The sequence below is a fragment of the Brienomyrus brachyistius genome, chromosome 22 (genome assembly GCF_023856365.1).
Source record: "Brienomyrus brachyistius isolate T26 chromosome 22, BBRACH_0.4, whole genome shotgun sequence".
In the NCBI taxonomy this organism is placed as follows: Eukaryota; Metazoa; Chordata; class Actinopteri; order Osteoglossiformes; family Mormyridae; genus Brienomyrus; species Brienomyrus brachyistius.
The window spans coordinates 4143373-4167604 of NC_064554.1; the positions used below are offsets into that span (position 1 = coordinate 4143373).

The 24232-nt window shown below is 46.3% G+C and overlaps 3 protein-coding genes across 8 annotated transcripts; 1 reads left to right on the forward strand and 2 right to left on the reverse strand.

The window, feature by feature from the left end:
• Positions 1–1594: 1594 nt before the first annotated feature.
• Positions 1595–13664, reverse strand: rab11fip4a (RAB11 family interacting protein 4 (class II) a). 5 transcript variants are annotated; one of them, XR_007384739.1, is made up of 16 exons: positions 13078–13664; positions 12567–12654; positions 11583–11677; positions 8884–9035; positions 7850–8041; positions 7466–7600; positions 6458–6493; positions 5672–5771; positions 5477–5580; positions 5156–5296; positions 4991–5072; positions 4740–4877; positions 4121–4252; positions 3870–4013; positions 3536–3705; positions 1595–3152 (listed from the first exon to the last, which is right to left on the reverse strand). XR_007384739.1 is itself a non-coding variant. In XM_048991508.1 (15 exons), exons 1-15 carry the CDS (start codon positions 13228–13230, stop codon positions 3589–3591), a joined length of 1809 nt encoding a protein of 602 aa, XP_048847465.1. In that variant the 5' UTR covers positions 13231–13663; the 3' UTR covers positions 1595–3588. The 5 variants fall into 5 exon arrangements, 3 of the variants coding, with proteins under 3 accessions (XP_048847465.1, XP_048847466.1, XP_048847467.1); XR_007384738.1 differs by having other exon boundaries at positions 1595–3083; positions 13078–13662; XM_048991508.1 differs by having other exon boundaries at positions 1595–3705; positions 13078–13663.
• A 261-nt stretch (positions 13665–13925) lies between these two features.
• Positions 13926–18275, reverse strand: coil (coilin p80). The gene is made up of 7 exons (XM_048991512.1): positions 17956–18275; positions 16306–17272; positions 16128–16217; positions 15693–15740; positions 15371–15440; positions 14738–14826; positions 13926–14387 (listed from the first exon to the last, which is right to left on the reverse strand). The coding sequence occupies exons 1-7, from the start codon at positions 18267–18269 to the stop codon at positions 14328–14330; spliced, it is 1638 nt and encodes a 545-aa protein (XP_048847469.1). The 5' UTR covers positions 18270–18275; the 3' UTR covers positions 13926–14327.
• A 43-nt stretch (positions 18276–18318) lies between these two features.
• On the forward strand, positions 18319–22846 carry scpep1 (serine carboxypeptidase 1). Of its 2 annotated transcripts, none has more exons than XR_007384740.1 (13): positions 18319–18460; positions 18984–19111; positions 19428–19517; positions 19802–19954; positions 20049–20123; positions 20292–20364; positions 20496–20533; positions 20630–20758; positions 21020–21107; positions 21259–21372; positions 21897–22034; positions 22216–22374; positions 22601–22846. XR_007384740.1 is itself a non-coding variant. In XM_048991513.1 (13 exons), exons 1-13 carry the CDS (start codon positions 18406–18408, stop codon positions 22661–22663), a joined length of 1308 nt encoding a protein of 435 aa, XP_048847470.1. In that variant the 5' UTR covers positions 18319–18405; the 3' UTR covers positions 22664–22846. The 2 variants fall into 2 exon arrangements, 1 of the variants encoding a protein (XP_048847470.1); XM_048991513.1 differs by having other exon boundaries at positions 22211–22374.
• Positions 22847–24232: the final 1386 nt, after the last annotated feature.

The following is a 24232-nucleotide window of genomic DNA, read 5'->3' on the forward strand; positions in this document are numbered from 1 at the left end:
GACCATTAAAAATTCAACTGCTTGGAATGAAAATCATTAACATTTTAAACAATTTCAGTTTTACTAATTTTATTTGCACATACCAAAGTCATAAGATAACTGTCTATTGCTGAATTCCATTTCAAATAAAAGTTTTTCTAGTAATATTTAGGGCTGCAAGATACTGGAAAAATGAAAAAAAAATCGCAATGTGAATTCTTTTTACGATAAATATTGTGATATATATAAAGCAAAAAAAGGAGCTGAAAAATATCCGAAAATAAACCATTGCCAAAAACATTTCAACAGAATTTGTGAAATAAGTTGCTGGTTTTGCCTCAAGTGTTCCAACACAAAGCATTCTGACTGACACCGATATTGGTATGACATGTCATTCTCAGTCAATATTTAAGCCAATATTTAGACTTTAGTCAATATTCAAAGTTAGGTGCAGCAGAGCTACGTAAAGACATAACCACTAAAATAATAGAGAGTATTGCATTAGACAATCAGCAGTTCCCCATGGGGAAGGACGAGGGATATCCGTGGCTCCTTCACCACTTAGAACCTGGCGACAATCTCCCAATGTCCCGATGTCTCATTGGCTGCGGCAGATTTCAGGGGCCGCATCCTTGGGCGGACGCGGTCTACGAAGGTGTAGCCTTTGTAGGCTCATGGCAGTTTTACGGACGCAAAAAAGTTTTGAGAGTAGAACGAAAAATGATTGGTTCAGAGGGGTCTGATTTTAATGAAAATAAATGAGAATACATTATGTAAACTTATTAATTTTCTTGGTATGGAAATCCTTTAATTGACCAAATAAGACAAAATTTTAATAATGTAATACTACTCCAGAAAATGTGAAAGGACTAATATCACATCACAAAGTGTAAGTCAATGGCGGGAATGTTGGGCTTTCCCATATAATATTGCTACATTTTTTTCTAACTGCAGTTTTGGGGTTTGTCCACGGGGTGACAATATACTACACGCAGAGCTATTTCCCAGCTATACTGATCATGCACAATAGACTTTCTGTACTGTCAAAAATAAAGATGCTTGTTTTGACTGGTTTGAACAGTTTTTTTTTTACCCGGTAGCACTATTGGAGGTGTAAATCGGAGTTCCCCATTTCCGGTCGTGAAATCCCGGAATTCAATACAGTTTGCAGATCTTCCTGTTCAAACACAAATACTGAACCTGGTAATTAGGTGATTAAGGTGTGTTTGAGCACGGAAATCTGCAAACCGTGTCGGATTGGGGAATCCCTGGTGTAAATTTAATCCCGACTCTGTGCGTGTAGTTTACATGTTTCAGCCTATGTTAGCTAGGATTTCTGTCCACAATCCAAAAATGGCGAGTTGGGTGAATCGGTGTCATTAAAGATTGCAATGTACATTCGCCCTGCCATGGACTGGTAATATGTCCAGGGTCTCTCCTCTCACTGAGCACAGTACTGGATCCTGTACTGGATAACTGTCTATGGAGGATTCCTACAGATTTTTATTTACGTCACTCACGAAATGAGTGCTGCAGTGAGACTGCGATAACATTGTGAACCATGCCTTCGAGCTACCAGAAGGAAACGAGACACACAAGGAGGATATGCTCTGGGTTGGCTGCAACGTGGACAGGTTTAATGACAAGCGAAATCGGCAGAACACGTGTTTTTTTCCATGCCAAAAGAAATGCATTTATCATTAAATGAAAGTTGAAGGTCACACCTGAGTGCTTCGGGAAGCAGCGCCGGGTTCTGTCTAAATAACAGGATGAATCTACAATACAGCGAATTAGCGGATAACAGACAGACGGCTACGCACCACTGGCTAACCACAGCAAAGGGGCATCATACTGCGGCTGGTTACTGTCCACCTAAGCACTTAATGGGCAAATGGGGAGTATATATGTATCGCAGGGGACATGATAAATACTATAATAATAATAATAATAATAATAATAATAATAATCAGTGCTTCGTAGTATAACATCTAGGGAATATAAGACATATGTCTTTACATTTGTAAAAAAAAAAAAAATGTTATTCTCTTGCTTTTAATGACAAATGAATACACTCTATTCTGTACAACATTTACAATTTCAGAAAAATACACACAATCTAGAATGCAAACGTAGAAAAGTTCTCTATAAACAAAACAATAGCGGATATGTGACAATTATGACAAACCATTGTACTTTCGAGGCACGAAATACAGGTGGAAAAAACAAGCACAAAAACCTAAGAACTAGAGTTTGTTCAGTGGAATTAAATCATTCTAATGGCCATTCACTGGTGGCTCGTTCCTGAAATGATAATGAGTTTCTTTACTCTGTTGAAGTAGGAGAAGTTGCCATCTGGCAGGTGAATTTAAAGATACGGTGTGGGACCAGCGTGCCGCTCACATCACCAGCGTGCCGCTCACATCACCAGCGTGCCGCTCACATCACCATACATCGTACTGGTTACAGCCTTCCAGCTACAATGCCACCAGTACCTGTTTTGCAGGGCTCTGTAAGCGTTATTGTTAGTGTAATTTTGGTAGCTGCCTCTCATTCATGGTCTGCAGTTACCCAACTTGTCATGGTTTAAAGACCTTACAGTTACGTATGCTTAGTCATATATTACTATAAAAATCTAAACATTTCTGCGTCCTACAACATTTTTTCCCCTCTGTGTCAATAAACACACAACCTGTGCACCACCATGGCCATCGCTCCACGCCTCTTTGCTTTGATTATCTACCCACAGTAATTCCACAGCCATTGCGATGCCACTGGGCCACAGGTTAAGGCTCCTTGTCACAATCTTTGTTCTTTCCAGGCTGTACATGTTGATTCTTCTCCATACGTGGGTAGAATGGATTGTTTTCAATTGTGTGGGTTACTTTCCACTTCTGTAATTTTTGGAAGTTTTTACACGGATCCCTAGAAACTTCTTTGAGCCTATCGGTAATCCTGACACTGATCTTTGTTAAAGTCTTCCTGTAGTGATATTGTGTCTGTTGGAAGGAGTGTCTCATGTAAATGAACTGAATTCAATATGGGCTGCAGTAGACCGCAATGAGGATGACAGGTGACAAGGGGGACATTTCCATGGCTGCGCTGTCCTGTTCGGGGAACCAGACACATCAGTATGTGTAGATTATATGGTCACAACCCCAGCATTACATAAACAACTGTGAAAAAAAAATACAGAATCCGTATCATGACAGTTGCTAGCTAGGAATCTTATTAGTATTATATAAGAGTGTCCTTGTGTATATGTGAGATTTTGCGTAACTGACTTTCTGTGCCTGCGAGTCTGTGACAGAGACACTGTGTATGTTATTTTAGGTAAAACACCAACACCCTCCAATTCAGTGCTGTCAGCAATCCCTCAGAGACGCACAGGCAACAAGCTCAAGTGAGCCGAAACCAGTTTGGTCCTGATTCTCACAGTAACTATCCTGTCCTCTTGGGGGTGTAATTCTGTGCATATCTGACAGTCAGGATCACATCCACTCTCTGATGACAAAAACAAAAAAGAGCAAAGAAAAGACAGATGAACCCATGAACCCACCTCTTTGATCTGTGCAGCCCCACCATCAGCCACCAGGGGGCAGAATGGAGGGTCTAGCTCTTGATTTCCAGAATGGAGGGGTTGTTTTCCAGAATAGCCAGAATGATCTTGTCCATGTACTGCCTCAGGCGAAAATTTATCTCCTCCTGCTCCTTCAGGGCATCCACTAACTGAGGGAAACATCAACATCTAGCACAGTCGCATGACACAGCTCGGTTTTACCGCATTTACGTAGCTGGACAGGAACACTCAGAACAGGCAACGTTTGCCGGAGCCCCATGTGCACCATCTGTACGCCTCACGTCACATGCACGCTTCCCGGACTGCGTCTTACCTCATCACGGGAAGCGCTGTCAATCTCAGCAGCCAATGACTGCACCTTTGACTGCGCCCCAAACAAGCTCCTGGCGTCATACATGCTGAGACTGAGGATCTGACCGTTCAGGTCGTCGTTTTGATCTCGCAGCTTGTAGTTCTCCTGAAAGGCCATTTGTAAATTATGGTGGGCGGGTCCTGATCTTCGCTGGGGCAGGCTGCCATTGGCCAGTCAAGTGTTTGATGGCGTGTGTGAGGCAGAGCACCCACCTGTTTGAGGCGCCTGGCTTCGTGCTCGAGTTCAATCTCTCGCGCCCTGGTGCTTCGCCCCTGACCCGGTTGCTCCATCTCCAGCTTGAAAAAATGCAGGTGGTCCAGCTCTCGCCGTAGGTCCTCGATCACCTGGGGATCCAGACACAGTAAGGAGCAGGAAGGCCGTGGTACTGTTTAATGACATCTGTGCCCCAGCAGAAACGAGCACTGCCTGGCCATGGAATATGCCGTCAGGGAACAAACAATCCACGGATGGGATAACCTGGCCATTCAGCAGATTCAGGTACTCGGCTGACTTCACCATATTGCCGCATCACATTGCTGAGCTGTAATAATGATCCTGTCATTGGCTCTTAATTACTTGCTGATTTTAATTCAAATGGTGACTTTCTTTTGGCCAGGGGGTGTAAAATATGTGAGAAACACCATTCTGCTCGACAGACACGTTTTTATTTGAATGTCGCCTCGTCTAGGCAGCGTCTGCAGTTGTTCTGCATTTTCCACATTGACATGTAGGCAGCGTCTGCAGTTGTTCTGCATTTTCCATTTGACATGTAGGCAGCGTCTGCAGTTGTTCTGCATTTTCCATTTGACATGTAGACATGTGGTTGTTCACCTCCTGCATGGCCTCCTTTTCCTTCTGGAACTGGTGTCTGTTCTGCCACAGCTTGTCCATGATCCTCCTGTAAAGATCCATCTCATCCTTCAGACGAAGGCTGGTGTCCTCCAGTTTGTCGGACATACGCTGCTTCTCCTGCACACACACACACACACACACACACACACTCAAGAACTGCTAGCAAGCAGAAAGTTTTGGCAAGATGGAAGGGATGTTCATGGCCGCCCGGATACAGGGTGAACGAGTACCTGGTCCAGCCTTTCCGTCTGCGACCTGAGCCTGCAGACGTTCACGGTCATCTCTCCATTCTCGTCCTCCAGGTCCTGCACTCTGTCAGACAATAGAGTTCATAGCATCGCCTGCCCTACCCGCATTTAGCTCCATCGCTCATTGGCGAGGCGTCCGGCCGCTACCTGGTGTTCAGCAGCTCGATCTCCACGCGCTTGTCTCTCTCCATCTTGCTGTAGACCTCACGGTGCCGCTTCAGTCCGTCCTCCAGCGCCTGCTCCGCCCACACCTCCTGGTCCTTCACCTGCTCCTCTAATTCATGAACCCTGTTTTTTTTAATGCAGAAGAAATTGGAAAAACAGACATTCGTTATGTGTTTTTTTTCCCTGGAGTAAAGCTGTTGTAGAAATATTTCCTCCAAATTCACGACTCATTATTACAATTAAACTAGTATTTATGCAGCCAGACACACACCGACGTTATGCAATAAAGATAAGTGCATGTACCTGTGTACGAGCTGCGTGTTCTCCTGTCGAAGCTTGGATCCCAGGTCTCCACTCACCAGGCTGTCATTCTCTAACTCTGTCACTTTCTTCTCCAGGTAACCCACCTGGAGAGAAGCAAGAGCAAGGTTCCGGGGGGGTTCATTCCAAAAATCCTTCTAAAACCTGTCCACCCCCCATCCTACCCCATGTATGTACCTTCTCAGTGATGTCAACATCACAGGAGTCAACACTGTCGTGAAACAAGTCATCGGTGCTGCCGTTACCGCTGCTAAAGTTACTGCTGTGGAAGAGCTGCCTGAAAGGAGAGGGTCACATGGTCACAGGAAAGGAGGGAGAGGAGGAGAGCAGGGAAGAGGAAGAGTCAGGGAAGAGTCCGGGGAAGAAACAGGAAATAAGTATGAATCGGGGAAGAGCCGGAAATGTAGAGGCATCAAGGGCAAGGAGTCAGTGAAGGACAAGAAGCAAGGAAGAGTCAGGGAAGAGTCAAAGAAGAAGAACAGAAAAGAAGGAAGAATCAGAAGAGAGAGAGGGAAGAGCAGGAAATTAGGAATAGTCAGAGAAGAGCAAGAAATGAACAGAAATGAGTAGGAGTCAGAAAAGAGTCACTGAAGAGAAGAGTCAGGGAAGAGCAGGAAAGGAGGAAGTGTCAGGAAAGGGTCAGTGAAGAATGGAAAAGGAGGAAAAGTCAGAGAAGAGTCAGGGAATGAGAGGGAAAGAGGAGGAATCAGGGAATGAGAGGGAAAGAGGAGTCAGGGAAGAGGACAGTGATGATGCAGGCAGCCTATGGACAGGAACTCAATTAAAATTCAAAGCAGGGCCATGATCTTACCCTCATACAGCCCGTATGGAGAAGCACAACCATAAAGCAGGAATGGACACGGAGCTGAGCTGCTTCAGACAGAACAATGTGCTAGGAAATATGTCCTCTGTGTGAAACGATCATTTAAATATAATTAACACTTAATGAGGATGTCAACCTACCTTCCAAAGGCTGTGCTGGAGATTTTCCTGTTTGGACTGAAAAGACAAAGCCTGTAAATCACACAGTAACAGCACCTGCTCGTTAACGACAGCTGACATATGGTGGAGCCTTGATAGCCAGGCTGGTATGTTTATACAGGACTTTGGGCCTAATCGAGGGACAAGTGGTGATTAAAAAAGTTAAAATGTTAATTGCAGCCTCCCAGCTGGAGGCTTTTGTCCGGGCGACTAGTGCACTGCTTTCAAAGACGGTCCTAATCACCTAAACACACACAGCTACACACACATTTGCATTTTTATTTTTGAGACCAGGCTCCTGACTCATTTTAATAAAAGTAGTGAGTCTGCATTTCAGCAAGACTGGTGAAACAGATACAGTGGAGATTAGCATACATTTCTAAGTATTTATAAAAAGCAGATGATGATTCATTTGTTTTCTATAAACTGGCTTCATTAAGGTGAAAAATCTCCATGCACACGGAGTTACACTTTATACTCCTACTCTATTCATCTTCACTTGTAAATTTCTGCATCCCATCGCAAAGAACACTGTTGCCATAGAAACCACATGCAACACCCTTTGAAGTGGATTATTGAGGACAAATTGAGCCTTCTGGGGTTCCAGAAGGGTTAATCCTGAGATCACAAAATGGAGAGAGGCCAGTCATGGTGGATTTGTGTGGTCAGGGTGAGTCAGCATGCTTCCCTGCATGCTTCGCTCATGGCAGAACAAAAAAATGATTGGTTATCTCTTCAAACCAATCAGATTGTGGAGAAGGTGGGCCCAAGCAACCTGAAGAGGTGGGACCAAGACTGATTGGTCCGACCTCCTCTAGTTGCTTGAACACACCTCCTCTACAGTCTGATTGGTTCTCTCTCTCTCTGAACCAATCATTTTTCGTTCTGCCCTCAGAGCATTTTTGTGTAATCAAAACTCCTATAAGCGCATGTTTCTCCTTGCAGCAGGATGAGAGGCTGCCAGATCACCACACCCATCGAGGATCATACCTATTGGCCCGGAGGTTCCTTAGCCGTGCTTCCAGGTCATTGAGCAGGTTGACCTTCCTGCAGCACTGTGAGCAGTAGATGTCCAGTTGCCCGCTGCTGCAGAGGTGCCTCATCTTCTGAGGAGTGTGCCCAGCACTGCACGTGGTGGGACAGTGCAACAGCCAAGAATCAGCCCGGTTCTGGAAGATCTTGGGTTTCGAACAACCTTCTGAAAGCTCTTGATGAATCCGCACTTTTCAGATTACTACACCATTAGCGAAAAACATCACCTTCACGTCTGTGTGATTTACATTTCAATCGACTTGGCTAAATGCAAATGTTGAATATTAAAATATCTCTGTGAGGGGGGGGGGAGGGGGGGGGAGCGCAGCAGGGCTGAGAAACCTGGATGGGAGAGAGGAGCCGAGGTCGGAGCATCCGTTGGTTCGGGATTCGTCGTCAGGACAGGGGCTTCCGGGGGCAAAATCCACATCCTCGCTCTCGCCATAGTCCTCAAACTGCTCCTCGCACGAGATCAAGGAGGTGGGGGAGCGTGCGCAAAGGTCAGAGGTCACGCAAGGGTCCAGCTGACCAGAGCTGTGACAGGAAGCAAAGTCAGTCAGCCCGTGCTAGACCTCAACATTCAGGCTAAACAGCAACAACAGTGACTAAACCTGGAACAATGACAACCCAGCATCGAATGAAAACACCGGCATTAGCTCATTCGGAAGCTTAGAACGGCTGTGCTTGCAAAGCTTGTTTTCTCGAGATAACGTGAATGTTCTCTGAATGATTATAAGCACGTTGTGATGCCAGGAAGCCGTCATGTCACACACAGCGCTACTTAATGCGCACATCCGTCTATTTAATGTTGAAAATTAATTACTGTGCCTGTGCAGTGTTTGTGCTGCATGTCGTGTCCTGGCAAATGTGTCATATCACTGTACACTGCATGTGTAAATAACATGATAATAAAAACAGTGAAATTTGATATGAACAAACATCCACACCCACATTTAAATCCACACACATTGTCTGGATCCTTGAAGGTTAATCCACGAAGTGAAATCTGCTGTATGTCTGACACTCTCATCTACACACTAGCAGACATACAGAGCAACGCTTAGATATCAGTGAAATAAGCTGCAACTCATTATTCTGTTATCTTGAGAAAACTAGCTTTGTTATCCCGAAATAAGAAGATTTATCTTGAGATAACGGTATTAAAAAAATAATTGCAAGCACGGCCGTCCTCGGCTCCTGTAAGCACACCAAGCAAGGGACTGAAATCTAAATCCCCAAATGTATGTCCCATTATTCAATCTAGCTGTAATCAAATTAACCAAAAAGTAGGAGAAGCAGCCTACATTTAACCAAATGAGTTTTCCTGTAGCCTCCTTTTGCGCATGAGTGCAGTAATCCTCCAAGGGGGGGCTAACCTGGTGACAGACAGGAAGAGATCCGCGTCCCTCTCCTCTGACCGGCCCCCGTCGGAGCTATCCATGTCCGAGTCCTGGGTCTCGTTCTGGGATGGGGCCCCGCCCCCCGGGAACAGCGCCTGGACCCTGGGAACCTTCGCCTTCTCTCCCTGCTGGGGCAGCGGCGGGTGGGATGAGCCCAGCCGAGGGCCATTACCAACAGCTCAGCATTTTCAAGGACACATTCAGCGATGATTAAAGAAATACCAGAGTTCCCATTACAGGAATCCATCATATAACCAAACAGCATCACTGGAAAGAAGTCAAAAGCTGGACCTGGAACTGAAGCATCAATTGCTTCAATCAAAAGTTCCAGGAGGCAACTTCGTGAACAAAGATCACACAAGGCAGCCTTTTAACAGGTGGAGCATACAGGTTTCTGAGGTTAAGTAGCACTTCCTGTTTGCCTCACTTCCTGTTTGTAAATAACAATGACTCAAATGAGGGCGATTCATACTTCACATGTATAGCTTTTAAATCACTGACATGATTCGCACAGTTCTGAATATGGCCAGAAGGGGGAGTGGGGGCCGAAGAGGACAGATTTGAAGCAAGAAGGCTTTCGTCTGGCTCCTAGAGGAACTATCTTTGAACCCTGAATAATCAGGCATTTTGTGCAGAGCCCAGATTGACCGCAACCATTTACCAGCTGGGACTGACACGGGTTCTAGGAACCAAACAGCGTCATGAAACAAAGAGAAGAATCAGCAGGGCAAACATTAGGGAAAAGAAAGCTGATGATTCTCTGTGGCTGTGAACTATCCGCACCAGACAGGTTACGTAGCTGTACTTAAGCGTGAGCAAATCCCAGAGTCCAAGCCACTGGGTCAGAATGACCCCCAAGTTAACGGTGAAATGGGACTGGTTGTTAAGGTCAGTCTGAGCTGCAGCAGAGTCCGCAGACATATGCAGGCTCAGGATCCTGCACAGACACCACAGTTGGAAGACATGTGGTAATAGCTAAGCCCCCCCACCCTACCCCCACGCACGCAATCCAGTTGTTGCTCGGCAACCAGAATCGAGCAGGGCTGTACCGTAGCGGCAAGAACGACTGGAGAAGGAGGCAGGGATTACTGCTCTGTCTCCATTACCCTTGACCATCCTTTTTTTCATCTTGGACCCTGCTGTGTCGTTGACGGGAAGAGGTCTCTCCTCACGACGCCCGAAGGGAGGGGCGCTAAAACTCCCCGGGGAGCCCGAATCGGCACAGACGGCTCGCCCTACACGCCACTGTCCCCCAGAGCACCTTTAAAACCTTCCCGCAGAAGACAATACAGAACTGTGCCAAACGGCCGCATTATCACTGTCAGCTGTGCGGGGGTCTCAGTTAGCAGTGTGGCACCAAAGCCAAGCCACATTTCTTGGAGATGGGTGCAGGTATTGATTTGTTGGCTGTTGTCCAGAGCAAAAAAATCATCCAATGAGCACGAAGAAGCATAATGATGCGAGACGCGCCCCTCTCCTCCCTTCCTGCGGTAAAACTAGCCAATATTTGCAGTCACAGCAGCTGGCAGAGAACATGCAAGGTGGTTCTCAGCACACCTGGGTCACTCACCTATATCCACATTGGAGATATTCATCTTCTCTAACAACATTGTCCTACATCACTGTCATTCTGATAAAGGACCCAACTAAGCAACACTAGGTACAAATAAAAACAGTCCCAAATGCAAGGGCTCTCCATCAGGGTCAATGTGCCTATAGGGGGACCTTAAAGAGCGAGGGGGAGCGAGAGAGACAGAGGCGGATGAAGATATGGAGAGAAAGGTTTCCTAGCAACGCATGCATGGCAACCACAGCACCACAACACCTCTGAGGAACTAGTGATGCTGGTGAAACACGCACTCATCACCCCCTACAATAATGACATGACTTCATCGCTTTGCATTTACTGTCAGCTGATGACAAGACCAGTCACCGTCACACGCCTCCAAGCAGCCCAGTCAATCGGCCTTCATCTCATCTGCTGGGCGCAGATGGACCTTTACATCACCGGCGCAAAGAGGACTACAGGAGAGCTGTTTGTTCAGGTGTCTGTTCCAATTATCCTTGTACGCAACCTCAATGAACACACAGAGACCGACCCCCCGACTGACCTATGAACAAAAGTACGCAGCCTAAATGATCTTAGGTTAAAAAATTCTAGCATATAAAACTGGTGAAATGAGATCCTGAGTTGGAGGTAAATTTAAGACTTTTAAGAATCACATAAAATATTAACCACAGCGACCAAGAGCAGCTGCCTGTGAGTTTGTAAGGCTTCTGTGAGAATCTCTGAGACAATATTAAAACTGAAAGACTTGGTGACGGTTTCTAAAAATGGTGCATGAAGTATTAGCGAAACACACCAGAGCTCTGGGGCTTCAGCAGTGACACTTCAGACTGTTTTTATGTATTAATCTAGAGCACGCAGGAGAATATTGCTTTATTTAGAAAATCAGATCTAGAAAGAATGGCTGGTTAGTGGCTGGTATAAAATAGCCTCTGTTCTGCCGTGGTCTGCGTGCTGAGATTTGATCACACATCGTACTGTTGCTCCCAGAATCGAACCCGTGACAAATTGGGAATTAAGAGCCTGAAGCAGCTCCTGCCTTCTCAGTAACTGAGGCTCGACGTCTCTAATGTGAACGGGACGAGCGTGGCGCCTCCGGCCTGCATACCTGATAACAGCTGCCGTTGTCGGTCTCATAGGGTCGGGGGGGTCGGGGGGGCACGGGCAACGTCCCCAGTGCAGACTTCAGAATCTCCTCACATCCTGCAGTGCGGAGAGGCTACATTAATGCCCCTTCTCACAGTAGCAAACCCAAAGCTGTTACTAATTACAAACTGCGAGAGGACAGAACCAATAAAGGTACAACTACAACGGCAGGGAACAAAAAGATTCCCCATTCATCTTCCAATCAATTATCCATATAAAGTCACATGGGAGGCAGGAGCCAATCCTAGGCAATGTAGAATAAATACAATGAATAGAATGTCAGCCCGTTACAGACAAACAATTAGATTATTTTTTCACAAGTTCAGCAGGAAAATTATAAAAAAAAAATCAAAATGGAAGCCAAAATGACAGCGTATTCACTCATAAAAGGAACCACCTTAAGGAATGACCTACTATTTACTGCACGCATCGCATCATATAAATCAGCAACAAAGGCAAGGACAATATGAGGGGCAAATGAATCCTGAAAATCTTGGCAGCCGTTTGCTGTATTTCCGGCGTGAAGCGAGTAGAGGCATCGGCCATTTCAGACAGTAGAACCACTGATTACCAGTCATGGCCTCATTGCTGGACAGCCAATGGGCGGGGCTTGATTGTGGGCGGAGTTTAGTGGTGGGCAGGGCTTAATTGGCACTACCTGCTATTCTTTTTTCTTTCTTTTTTTTTACAGTTACTCTGATAGTCAACCCCGCACAAAGACAACCTCGTGTCAGCCAGGGAAATATTACTGTAACAGGAATGGAGATTATGACCTTTTTTTTTTTTTTTTAAACAAAATGGTTCTTTGTCTAAAGCTCAAACAGAGGTCTTTTGTGTCCCCCCCTCCCCTCTCCTCCTGGATAAGAGATTGGAAGATGGATGGATTCCTAAAATAAACATGATCACAGAGAAGACCGCGCCCCTCAAAAAAATGTTCGACTATCACCTTTGAGGGCAAACACTCCATGACAGAAGCTTTTAAAGTTGATCTTTCCTTGTGCGCCAGGGTCCAGATATTCAGATAGCCTCCTCACCTGCAAAGGGGGACACCTGTATGATGAGCGCTGCGCCCCCGCAGGAGCCCGCACAGGTGATTAATGATAAGCACGTGACCTCTGCGTTTCCACGCAATTACACTTACAGCCGCACCTCCAGGTCAATGGAAAGGGTGCTTCGGGGAAGAAGAGGGGCAACACGTCGCTTTAGTGCATTCAGTCTACATTCAGTCTAAGGGGACATGGCAGGCTGTGTATGACTCACTTTCTTACAGAATAAATGCCATGAAAAAGGTGCCCGTACACGTATTTCTTAACCCTTAGTCATAAATGTAGGACTGTGTACAAATAATATATCATATTGAAATATGAAAGAATTCGTTGCTTGCCGTCGTCACGATTACCCCTGATGTGTCACATCCCCCCTCAACAATCAGCCCTTTCCATCGGGATAATTCGTACCTCGTCTCTCTGCCCGAACTGTACACCGAGGTTTACCAGATGCTCGATCCTGATGAAGCCGTCCGCATCCTCATCGCAGACGTCGAACACCTCCTTAAGCTTCTTGAGGAGCTGCAGCAGCTGCTGGTGGTCCGGGAGCGCCGTGCCGTCCATCCCGGTCGGCGGACTGCCAGCCGAGCCTTTACGGAGGAGATCCGCTCGGGCGCCGAGCGCCAGGCGCCATCATCGTCCCCCAGCACCGAGCGGCGATTGTGACATCAGCAGCAGCGGCAGCATCGCAAGCCGGGGGGCGGCGGTCCGCTTTTAGCATTTGTTTGTCAACATCAGGCGGATCGATAAGTACGATCTAATATTTGAGTTGTATTTAGATAAAAAACTATTGACACTAGTGTGAAAGCGGACCTTTACAGGGATATCTCACAGAACACTCTCCCTCAGGCGACGTAACGCCTTCTCATTACTAAACCTGGTATTAACTGCCGGAAATTATTATAATTCAGTGACTGGCTTCGGTGCTGCTCCAAACATTACCACGGTGAAGGATTATGTAAAGACACAATCCAGCGCAGTTACTCTATAGCAATAATGTGGAACATATGACGCCCATATAGACAAAATAAGGGCATAATTCATCTATCAACGTTCATTTCCAAACAGATGTAACTAGGTGGGTGTATAAAGGGTCACATGTACAATATGGTTTTCAAAATTACATTGTTGTACATAACAGGTGCCAATACCCTAATTTTTATTATGCTGGTAACAGCTGGTCATCCACAGCAGTGGTAGATGGTAAGCAGAGTAGCATCTTAAAAACATCGAACAAAGCAGGAAATACTTCAGATTTTTATGGATCAGGGCTTCATTACAGTCCTGTAGCCTGGAACTGTATGTTTTTTTATTTCAATAAAATGACATTGAAATGAAAGTAAAATTATGGTACACCTAGAAATGACCGTCCATGATTCCAAAGAACAAAACCAAATCTAACTCTCCAGGAGGTCTGCCACACTGAAGCGGGTTTTAAAACAATATATCGTTTTTATTTTAGAAAGACTATTTCACTAAAAGAAAAAAAAAAGATTTAAAAAAACTATTAAAATACATTTCTGGAGTCTTGGCTGTCCATCACTGTGCCGAGTACGGAATGGTCTCTCTTTTCGTCTGACAAACGTTTGTCTCCTTCACACATTCCGGTTCGCCTCTCGCACAAACTCTCTGTCGCTTCCCACCCGGACACCTGCGGGACCTCAGCCAATGTTCTCCACCACAAGCCTGGGCTCCAGGAGAGACTCCCACCGCTCCGTCAGCTGCAAGGGGGGAGTGGAAACGCATAAAAAACTGCGGCACAAGTTACGGCAATGTGCAAATAGTTTACGGAAAATAATGCTGGAAGGGCGTGTTTCAGTATCAGGTGAAATGTGAATTCAAGAAGCACTCGGTGAGTCAGTCTGGGAGTGATGTCGGGTCGCTGAGGGTGATTATCTTTGACCTGATTGGCTTCACTATTTCCCAGGACCGTCTTGGTGCTTCAGGTATGTAAACACTGCGCAGCCCTGCCTTATCACCTTGCAATCTCATCGTAATTTATTATAATTTAATACATTTAGGCCAATAAAATGTGTGTGTGCTGCATGGCAGCGTTCCGGATTGCAGTTACCCGAGAGCCACGGGAGAGCGCATACTCGATGACCTCAGAACCGTCGGGCGCCTGGTAAACCAGGTCAAACTTCCCCGGCCCTGTGGGAGCTGCAGGACCAAACGCAAACCAGTCAGCGGGTCACACTGACCTAACATGCCGAGCGTCATTCACACAGGCAACTGCCTGCTACAGTTTTAGTGAATCTACACAACAAAAAAAAAAAAAACATTCTGATGATGACTGATGTCACTACAGTTAACCAATCAGTATTACAGGAAGTTTCTGATCCATGGAGGGCCGCTGTGGGTGCGGGTTTTTGGGGTGACCTCTAACCCAACCAATAATAAAGCAGCAATTCCCAACTCCAGTCCCAGGGACTCACTGTGATTGGCTGATTGAGAGGTCATCCCAAAAACCCGCACTGACACCGGCTCTCCATGGATCAGGTTCCCTATCCCTGATATAGAACAATGTTTCCCAATCCGGTCCTACAGGACCCACAGGCGGTCCACATTTTTTCTCCCTCCCAACCCCCAGAGGTAAAATGTGTGTCCCTGAGGACCGGGCTGGGAATAACACTGATAAAGAAAAAAAAAGACATGATACATCTACATTTCGCTGGATTTTCATAATTATAGGTGACATTTTTACCTGGGACCGAAGACAGCAGCTGCAGCTGTACCTGCTTGGTACTCTGGTCGAAACCAACGATCTTCCCTTCCTAACACAAGGACAGGAAAATGATACTAACGAGTTACTAGGAATGACACAGTAGAATATGACTGATCCAGCTGGAAACCCGAAGAATGTGGCATGAGCCAAGGACCCAGCAAACAGTGGAAGCCGGTTCAGGGTGCATTACTGCCTATCTCACGCGGGCTGTCAAACCAGAAAGCAACTGGACCCTTAGCCAACCTCTCGCTGAGCAAGAAAAAGAACAGAGTGTGGAACAGAAGTATGGAAGGCTCCTCACCTTATAGTCGGACACCTCGGGTGTGTAGCTCTCCGTCAGCTCCAGCAGCTGTGTGAAAAAAACAGTAGCTCCAAATCAGGACACAGCACTGGAGCACTGACCCGCGTGATCCTGATCTGCAACACTGCCATTGTCAGTTATGACATCACAGAATGTAACAACAACTCTGAAGGCGGAGGAGGAACAAAGCCTCTGAAAGTCACACACCACGAAGAACTGTGCATGATCATATGTCAGAGAGAGAAGCAAAGCCTCAGGACCCCAGACAGTCCACATCTCTGGTCTGCGCTCAATCCCAGCTTCCTTCCCTGGGAGGGAGCAAAAACGTGGACTGGCTGGGGGTCCCCAAGGAGCAGGTTTGGAAACACCGCTGTAGAAAATGAAGCAGATGCAAGGTTTTGGGCTATTCATGTGAGAATATCAGCCCGAGAATACCTTGAAGGCGATTGTCTGTCCCACGGCTGGGGGTGCAGCCAGCAGGGGCATCGTGGTGTAGTCTCGAGGAGGGACAGCAGCTGGGGGGGTCTAAACGGGCCAAATAAACGATACTGAGATCATTTCACGAACCGCAATGCGACTGTTTAACCCTGTTGGCGCTGGTCAGGTAACCCACCTGCAGAACCACGGCCCGGTTTGTCTGGGTCTCCTGCAGGTGCTGCTCCCGCATGTCATTTCGGTTGTCATAAGAGTTATTTTGTCCTTCAGCCCTCCACGGCCCCCTCTGTCCGCGTCCCCCTCTGGGACCACCGCCTCCGCGTGGCAAGTTCCCTCTCCCCACACCCCGGCCCACAGCTGGGGACCTACCCCTACCCGGGGACTCCCCCCTACCCCGGGATACTGCGCCAAGGATTCCTTGCATTACAGGGGGTGGACGCTTGATAACCAACTCGGTCTCACTACTGCTATCTGAGCTGGAGCTGTCTGCCTGCTTCCTTGCGACGCTAGTGGAGCCTGGAACCAAAGGGCGAGGGTGGAGGGTATGGGTGGAGCTGGGGGCGAGACCACAGATAAGGGTGGAGCCAGGGGCAGCCTGCAGGGACGGCTTTCTGCTTGGCGCCGCAGTACCAGACGAGTCAGAGGAGGAATCCCGTGTTAACACCTTTAGCTTAGCCGTCTTTGCCGGGATTTGGCTGCCTGTCTGCACCGGCGTCCTCAGAGGGACGACTGTTTTTGGGGGTCTCTCTTCATCGCTGCTCTCTGAGGAGCTGGAGACCCGTTTCTGAGGCACCACCTTGCAGTTTGTGGGGGCTGTTGCTTTTCGGACCTCCTTCAAGGTGGAGGCCTCAGGTCTGTCTTCCAGACGTGTCATCGGGCCCCCTTGCCCTTCTGTCTGGAGTTTCATCTCCTTTTTTCTCTTCTTCTTCTTCTTCTTTGTTGCCATCTCTTCCTCTGCCAAGGCAAACCTCATCTTCTGAGTCTCCTGTCTCTTGGCAGATCTCTTTCTCTTCTTCACCGCGCGCTCCTCCTCATCTTCGGACTCCTCCTCACCCTCTCTTCCCCTTTTCTTGGTCTTCGGAGTCTCCTCTGCATCGCTGCTCAATTCACAGCCGTTTACTTGTTGCAGAACATCCACCTTCACTCTGCCGAACCACAAAACACTTGTCAGATGTAATGCCTACCAGGCTGGTCTGCAGTTTAAACAAGCTTAGTGTTCATCTATGATCTGAAATTTCAAACTAGGGTTGCCAACTTTGGTCAGTTGGCTGGAGTAGGACTTTCAATTCAAGACCAGTTTGAACACACACTTACATGTATGTAATTATTGGTTTTTACCTTGTAAATAGTCTCTAGGGTTTGCAAACTATCCCAGCACTTCAGATGTAGCCAATTCAAGTTTATAATGGAATAATACACATTTGCTGTACAATTTCTTACGTAGACGTTAGAGTCTGAAAGCCCGTCACCCTACATGCGTGATAATTGTAAAATACACAACACGCAGAAATGTCACAAGAAGTGTAACTTAGGTGCATATCATCTAACGTTACTGCTAACACCAATGCAACTTCTAGAATGATTTACTTTTACTATGCCGCTGCAGTTGCGTAGATTTTGGAATTCGATATAGCCAATCGTTTTACAAACTGGATTTTTACTTTTCTAGCAATAGACACAAATTAAACCTTTTGCATCCTCAACGTGAGAACGCGGGCGTCCTTTAAACTTTCAATGCTAGTCGTTCAGCAAACCGCAACTAGCGGTGCCTAAACCTTTGCGATCTTCTCAGCTGGTAAAATTTGCGCCCCACAGCAGATATAATCACCTGATGCTGTCGTTGTCACGCACTACATAAACGCTCTCCGCGGGAGGCAAGTAACAATCTTCAATGAACAGGTTTAAGACAGCCCGCCGACTGAAATCAAACTTGTCCCTGATGATACTCGCCAGGTCCGCCACGACGCGGCATTTGTTTAAGTCTACGAGAACCCAGCACATACGGCAGTCCGATACGGCCGGAGGAGGATAATCAAAGTAAAGGCGGACGCGCACCGCGTTGGGACAGGAGGCTGCCATTGCGATCCACGCAGCAACCGGGCGCTCGAAATTAAAAGCGAAACGTCGCTTCACTGCTGCCATCTACAGGACGGGATGACAATTACACGTCGCCTTTTTCCTGGTTAGCTATAGATCAGGTGATCCGTAGATCATATGACTTTCTGTATTTCCCCAGTCTCGCTTCCCCATTTACTAAAGTAGCAGTCACGTTACAAGAATGGAGCTGCCCCGGGTCGCTGTATGGCTCCTTTCTTTCCTGCTAATCGATTCAGGTCAGATAAGAAAATGATTAATTGACTTACGTATTCACATTTGTGAATCTGTACGAACGCTGTCTTTATTTACTTTGTTGACGTTTAAACGCAAATGCATGCACATCATTCTTATTTGTTGTATGTGGAAAATGAAAGCATTGCACTTTGTCCCGCATCGTATCTTCATTTATGAAACAGTATGGATAAAATTTTACTAAATTTGGTTTTTGTTTGAAAGAAAAGTGAGACGTGTATTGTCTTAATGTATGGAAAACTAAAGTAAGAACTCCAAGGTTTGTAAGTCAGATTGACTTGAATTACGTAATAGGTTTATGATCCGTAAATGTGCAAACAGAATGCAGTTTAATTGTTTTTATATAAAGTTCTAAGTAACCTAACAGGTATAGGCTAATGATTAACATTGATTCTACGATAACGGTAATTTACGAATATCAGTGAAACAATACTTTTGAAATGTATTTAGCAAAACGCTACTAAATTCAGTAGAATCACAAGTAACTGATTTTGCGCCTCAATGCAGGAAGGACAGAACCAGCCTCTGAATCTTGGGGCTACGTGGATGTCCGAGAGGGGGCGCACATGTTCTGGTGGCTGTACTATGGCTCAGGGGGGAATTTTAAGGAGCTGCCCCTTGTGATGTGGCTGCAGGTGAATATGACCTTCAGTCTTCCAGGGGAGAAACCCATAAGGAAGCGCATGTCTGTCTAATCAACAAAAATATTCATGTTTTGCAATTACGTTACTGTCCACTGGATGTCATCGACACGTCCCGCGTAGGTCGCAGTTAGAATCTTAACGGAAAAATATATTTTAATTACTGCCTCAGTTATTTTGTTCAAAGGAGGGAAAACGTGTTTGCTTCATAATCTCTTATTATCCTTAATTATCCTGTATTTACCGTTTTCTGATTAAATTATATATATTTTTAATTTAGAAGTTATTTTCTTGTTCTGTTTTAAACTAGGGTGGCCCAGGGGGATCTAGCTGCGGTTTTGGGAACTTTGAAGAGATCGGACCCCTGGACAGGGACCTGAAACCCAGAAACACGACTTGGGTAAACGGAAGCTTCATGAATTACCATGTTCACCTAAAGAAACCTATTTTTACTGGAATAAACATTGATGTTCTCAGTAGCAGCAGAATGAGATCTTATCTGGTCATGAATCTTTCATAAATAAGTTGGTGATCACTTCCACACACTGTCTGCACAGTTAAAAGGTTGTTTTTGCAGGACACAGATCTTTCGCTGGTTTTGTGATGCTCTCCAGTGACAGCTGGATTACAGAAATTCAGGTTATTGGAGCACCGATGCAGTGCGAATTATCTGTGCGCCCTCAGGTGAAGGCAGCCAGCATGCTCTTTGTGGACAACCCGGTTGGCACTGGTTACAGCTACACCGATAACAACGGCTTTGCCAAGGACGTGGCCACGGTGGCAGAGGACATGATGGTCCTGCTCAAGAGCTTCTTCAGCTCCAAAGCAGAATTCCAGGTAGGCGGGGCGCCCCGGAGGGCCTCTGCTTGGCACGGCCACTTTATCGTCCGTCTATCGCGTTACCGTCCGTTTATTCTCCTGTTTTCGGCAGGGCGTGCCGTTTTACATATTCTCAGAGTCATACGGCGGGAAAATGGCCGCAGCGATCTCACTGTACCTCTCAAAGGTAATGTCAAAGGTCCTTTAAGTCGCAAAATTGTGAAAAGATAAAACTATGAAATGTTCTTGCCAATTGGTGAGCATTTAAAAAAAAATTAACTCTAAATTTTAAAGTGCACCTAACTGGTCAAAGCTTTCTGGGTTTTTCCCTAACACTTTGCTTTTTTTTTTTCAGGCTATATCAAAGGGGGAGATTAAATGCAACTTTGCTGGGGTGGCCTTGGGAGACTCCTGGATCTCACCTATGGGTGTGTTCGCATTTCCATGAATCAAGGGAAAAACTAGCATAGGATATAGCATGTGCGTCGTCTGTGCAGTATTGTCTCATCTAAAAATACAAAGCGACATGAAAGTCTGACATTTCCTGTCATATTTCTAGATTCTGTTCGCACTTGGGGCTCTTATCTCTACAGTACAGTGAGTATTACATCTGCTGACTCATCATTCACCTCGTGGTGGCCTCCTGTCACTTCCTCGCTAAAGATTTAATTAAGAGTATTCTGCCACTCCCAGTCTCTGCTGGACGACAACGGGCTAAGCGAGGTCAGCAAAGCAGCCAAGGCCGTGGAGGAAGCGGTGGCCCAGGGCGACTTCTTGAAGGCCACTCAGCTGTGGTCGACTGCAGAGTCCGTGGTGGAGGAGGTCAGATCTGGGGGCGTCTGAAACGCCACGTCCTCCTTTGTCGGTGGCGGAGGTGACACTACGATTCAAGCATCAAAGTAGTAACGTGCCCAGGATAATGCTGTAGATGTGCTACACACCTGGCTGTTTTTGATGTTTCTGGGACGCCATATATGGGCAGCCACCAGGTCAGGGGGTCAGGGGTCAATTATGTCCTCACCTGGACATCCTAAAGCGCCATCTGAAACACCCTGTATCCATCAACTCTTTGTGTCCTTACAGAACACCAATGGAGTCAATTTCTATAACATCCTCACCCCAGCATCAGACGAGGGAGTACGCAGCGTAGCGGGACACTACGGATACCTCGGTAAGAAACCGTCACGCCTAAGAGCGTAAGAGGTTCTTTCATTATTTGTGATTTTGTTTTTTAGTATAATCACGATTAATGTGGAGTACAGTCGCCTGCCGATGGTGCTGCGCCCGCGGAGCAAGTTTCAGCTTTCGCTCGATTCCTACAGCCCTGCTGGTGAGACGGCATGTCAAGCCGCTGCACAGACAGTCGCTCAGCGAATTAATGAACGGCCCAATCAGAAAGAAGCTGAAGGTCATCCCCCAGAACGTCACGTGGGGAGGTGGGCCCATGACTTCTTCCACGCTGGTTATGTGTACTGATGAATTCCCCCACCCCTGGTTTACCTAGTAGTTTGTCATGTTATCTGCCATCGAATCATCCTGCCTGCCCTTTTCCCCGGTCGTGTTACCATTCCGTCTTCACACCATTTGTGTGCCCAACCTTCGTATCCAACATCCACAAAGGTGTATGACCAGTTTAGATAACTGGGACACACCTAGGCCAGTGTTTCCCAATCCGGACCTCAGGGACCCACAGTCGGTCCATGTTTTTGCTCCCTCCCAGCTCCCTGCCTGACAGTCCACATTTTTGCTCCCTTGTCGATCAAAAACGTGGACTGTGTGTGGGTCCCCATGGACCGGATTGGGAAACACTGACGTAGGCCATTGATGATGCCTGTATTCAAACCTGACTGAGGATCTCTTTAAAACTTTAGAGGGTGGCCAGTTATACAATAACACCGGAGGTTAGAGGGTAATTCTGCAGGGCAAAAAAAAACTAAAGATGCTGGTGCTCCCCCTGCAGGCCAGTCAGAAGCCGTGTTCAGCTACATGGCTGGGGACTTTATGAAGCCAGTGGTGGACATTGTGGACGAGCTCCTGGCGGCTGGAGTCAATGTCACGGTCTACAACGGGCAACTGGACCTGATTGTAGACACGATAGGTAACACCCCCCCCCCCCCCCCCCGGAAAATAAATCCCGACAATCCGTGGCATGTTGTTACTGTTTGGTTTCAAGTTCGAGTCTCTCTCAGATGCAGAGTTTGCATATGAACTTGAAAGTGAAAGTGTGACTGATTCTATCTTACAAATGACGTTGTGGGGGGGGTGGGTGGGGAGGTCAGGAGCTGTGGGTGAAAAAGCTGAAGTGGACAGGCCTCCCTGCCTTCAACAACCTGCGATGGACGCCGCTGGATGACCCAGCTGCTCCAGGCCAGACCGGAGCTTTTTACAAGACGTACCAAAACTTCGCATTTTATTGGATCCTCAAAGCTGGTCACATGGCAAGTGGATAAAACCACATTACATCTACACATCCATAGTAACACACTCTTCAGTTGGAACTAGTCAGTTGGTGCTTGTTCATTTGTGTTTCTTATAATTATAAGTAACACTGTTACGTTTGTAATCCACTATTTGCACATGATTGATTATGCTCAGAAGTGAGACGCAGCCCCTGTTTCTGTACCCGTGTCTGTCCTGTAACGCCTGTTCCTGACCTTCCCACAGATCCCGTCAGATCAGGGAAACATGGCTCTGAAGATGTTGAGAATGGTGACGAGGCAGGAGTGAATCGCCGCGCAAATAACAGCCGTGACAATCAACCAAATATCGCCAAATTTCACCAAATATGCGTGTCCCTTGTGTTCCGCACGGACCCTGCTGTCTTCCTCTCTATATGTTTGATTACCTCTTGAAAGTGTTTGTTTACTGCCGTACATGTACTTGAGCATATTAAACACTTTTTTTCTCAAATGTGGTATCGCATCGCTGAATCATAAAGGAAAATTAGCAAGAAAGTCTTAGATTTTAAGTATTTTATACATCTTTTTTTTGTTTCATTGAAGAAATTGACAGCCTGCTTTAAATCATAGTAGGGTACTTCCTGGGGCTTTCAAACTTTTGCTATAAGTTTAGTTCTTGAACAATCATACTATCATTTGCCACAGTGAGTAGGTTAGAACTCACCAAAGCTGACAGGTTTTATAAAGTTTTTGACTCTCGTTGTCACAAGACGCCAAGCAGTTGATTTCTCCTGTGTGACGTCCTTAGAGCCCATGACTGCTGTATGTTAATTCAGTTTCGAAATCGTTTCCATGACAAGTTTCATTTATGATGCTACTAATGCATTTTCAGTAGCTGACATTTGAACCCACATCAAACAGTTGTAATCGCAATTTCCCAAACTGAGAAACAATTGAATTGTTGTTGCTATGTAGCCAAATTGGAAAACATAAATAAAACCAGTAAGATTTTAAACCACTGGCCAATCTTATCCACAAAGGACCAATGCTTATGCAGGTTTTTGGTCAGCTGTTCAAACCCATGTGTGAGGACTCCAATCAGTCCTCTAATTAGTAATCTAATTAGGGAGCTGCAGTGAAAACCCACATATACAGCGGCCCTGATTTATCCCATTCTAGTGGTGTTTGAAAGGAAGCAAAAACGTGGACTGTCCAGAGTCCCCCGAGGACTGGGATGGAAAACACTGGACTAGACGATATTTTCCGTGCGGAAGCGCAGACTGGTTAAACGCATAAAATAATGCGACGTGCGTCCTAAAACCTACTCATTCTGCATAAAAATCAGGACTGCCAGCTCTCACGCATCTGGCTTGACACTTCGCTTTCAGACCCTCACGCAAGAAATCTTACGGCAAATCTATATTATTCCATTACAGACCTAAAATTTGCCACATCAAACGGGTTGGGGTAGTTTACAAACCCTACAGGCTATTTACAAGGTAATAAAACTGTTACATACATGTAACTGCGTGTGAAGACTTGTCTCGAATCGAAAATCTCGTGCCAGTCAGCTGACCGAAGCTGGCAACCTCGAAAAAATACTTCTGGTGAAGCAATAGCGTTAAACTACAGCTACCGTTAATATGTTGACTCTACTTGTTCTGTGCATCCGAACTACATCCACGCTGGTTTTGAACCAGCGACAAAAGCACCACAGAAATGAATATTCACGAGCAGGTGCGTCGCATGACATGGTACGTTGCGGCTCTCCCAACAAACCATGCAATTCACGTCCGCATGAATCGGTGGGGCAAAATAATCCCGTTGCCCCCCAAAAAAATTCAATTACAGTTCTAAGTTCAGTGGGACCAGTTTAGAATAGACATGCTTGAAGCTG

Coding starts and splice junctions, on each gene's coding strand:
- rab11fip4a (XM_048991508.1), bottom strand. CDS start 13,230: ATGGACGGCACGGCGCTCCCGGACCACCAGCAGCTGCTGCAGCTCCTC. Junction 11,678..12,566: donor TGGAGTGTTTGCCCTCAAAG/GTGATAGTCGAA, acceptor TCCGCACTGCAG/GATGTGAGGAGATTCTGAAG. Junction 6,494..7,465: donor AGGAACCTCCGGGCCAATAG/GTATGATCCTCG, acceptor TTGTCTTTTCAG/TCCAAACAGGAAAATCTCCA.
- coil (XM_048991512.1), bottom strand. CDS start 18,269: ATGGCAGCAGTGAAGCGACGTTTCGCTTTTAATTTCGAGCGCCCGGTT. Junction 15,741..16,127: donor GACAGACAATCGCCTTCAAG/GTATTCTCGGGC, acceptor TTTTTCACACAG/CTGCTGGAGCTGACGGAGAG. Junction 14,827..15,370: donor GCTGCTGTCTTCGGTCCCAG/GTAAAAATGTCA, acceptor TTGGTCCTGCAG/CTCCCACAGGGCCGGGGAAG.
- scpep1 (XM_048991513.1), top strand. CDS start 18,406: ATGGAGCTGCCCCGGGTCGCTGTATGGCTCCTTTCTTTCCTGCTAATC. Junction 20,534..20,629: donor GCTCTTATCTCTACAGTACA/GTGAGTATTACA, acceptor TGCCACTCCCAG/TCTCTGCTGGACGACAACGG. Junction 22,375..22,600: donor TCCTCAAAGCTGGTCACATG/GCAAGTGGATAA, acceptor ACCTTCCCACAG/ATCCCGTCAGATCAGGGAAA.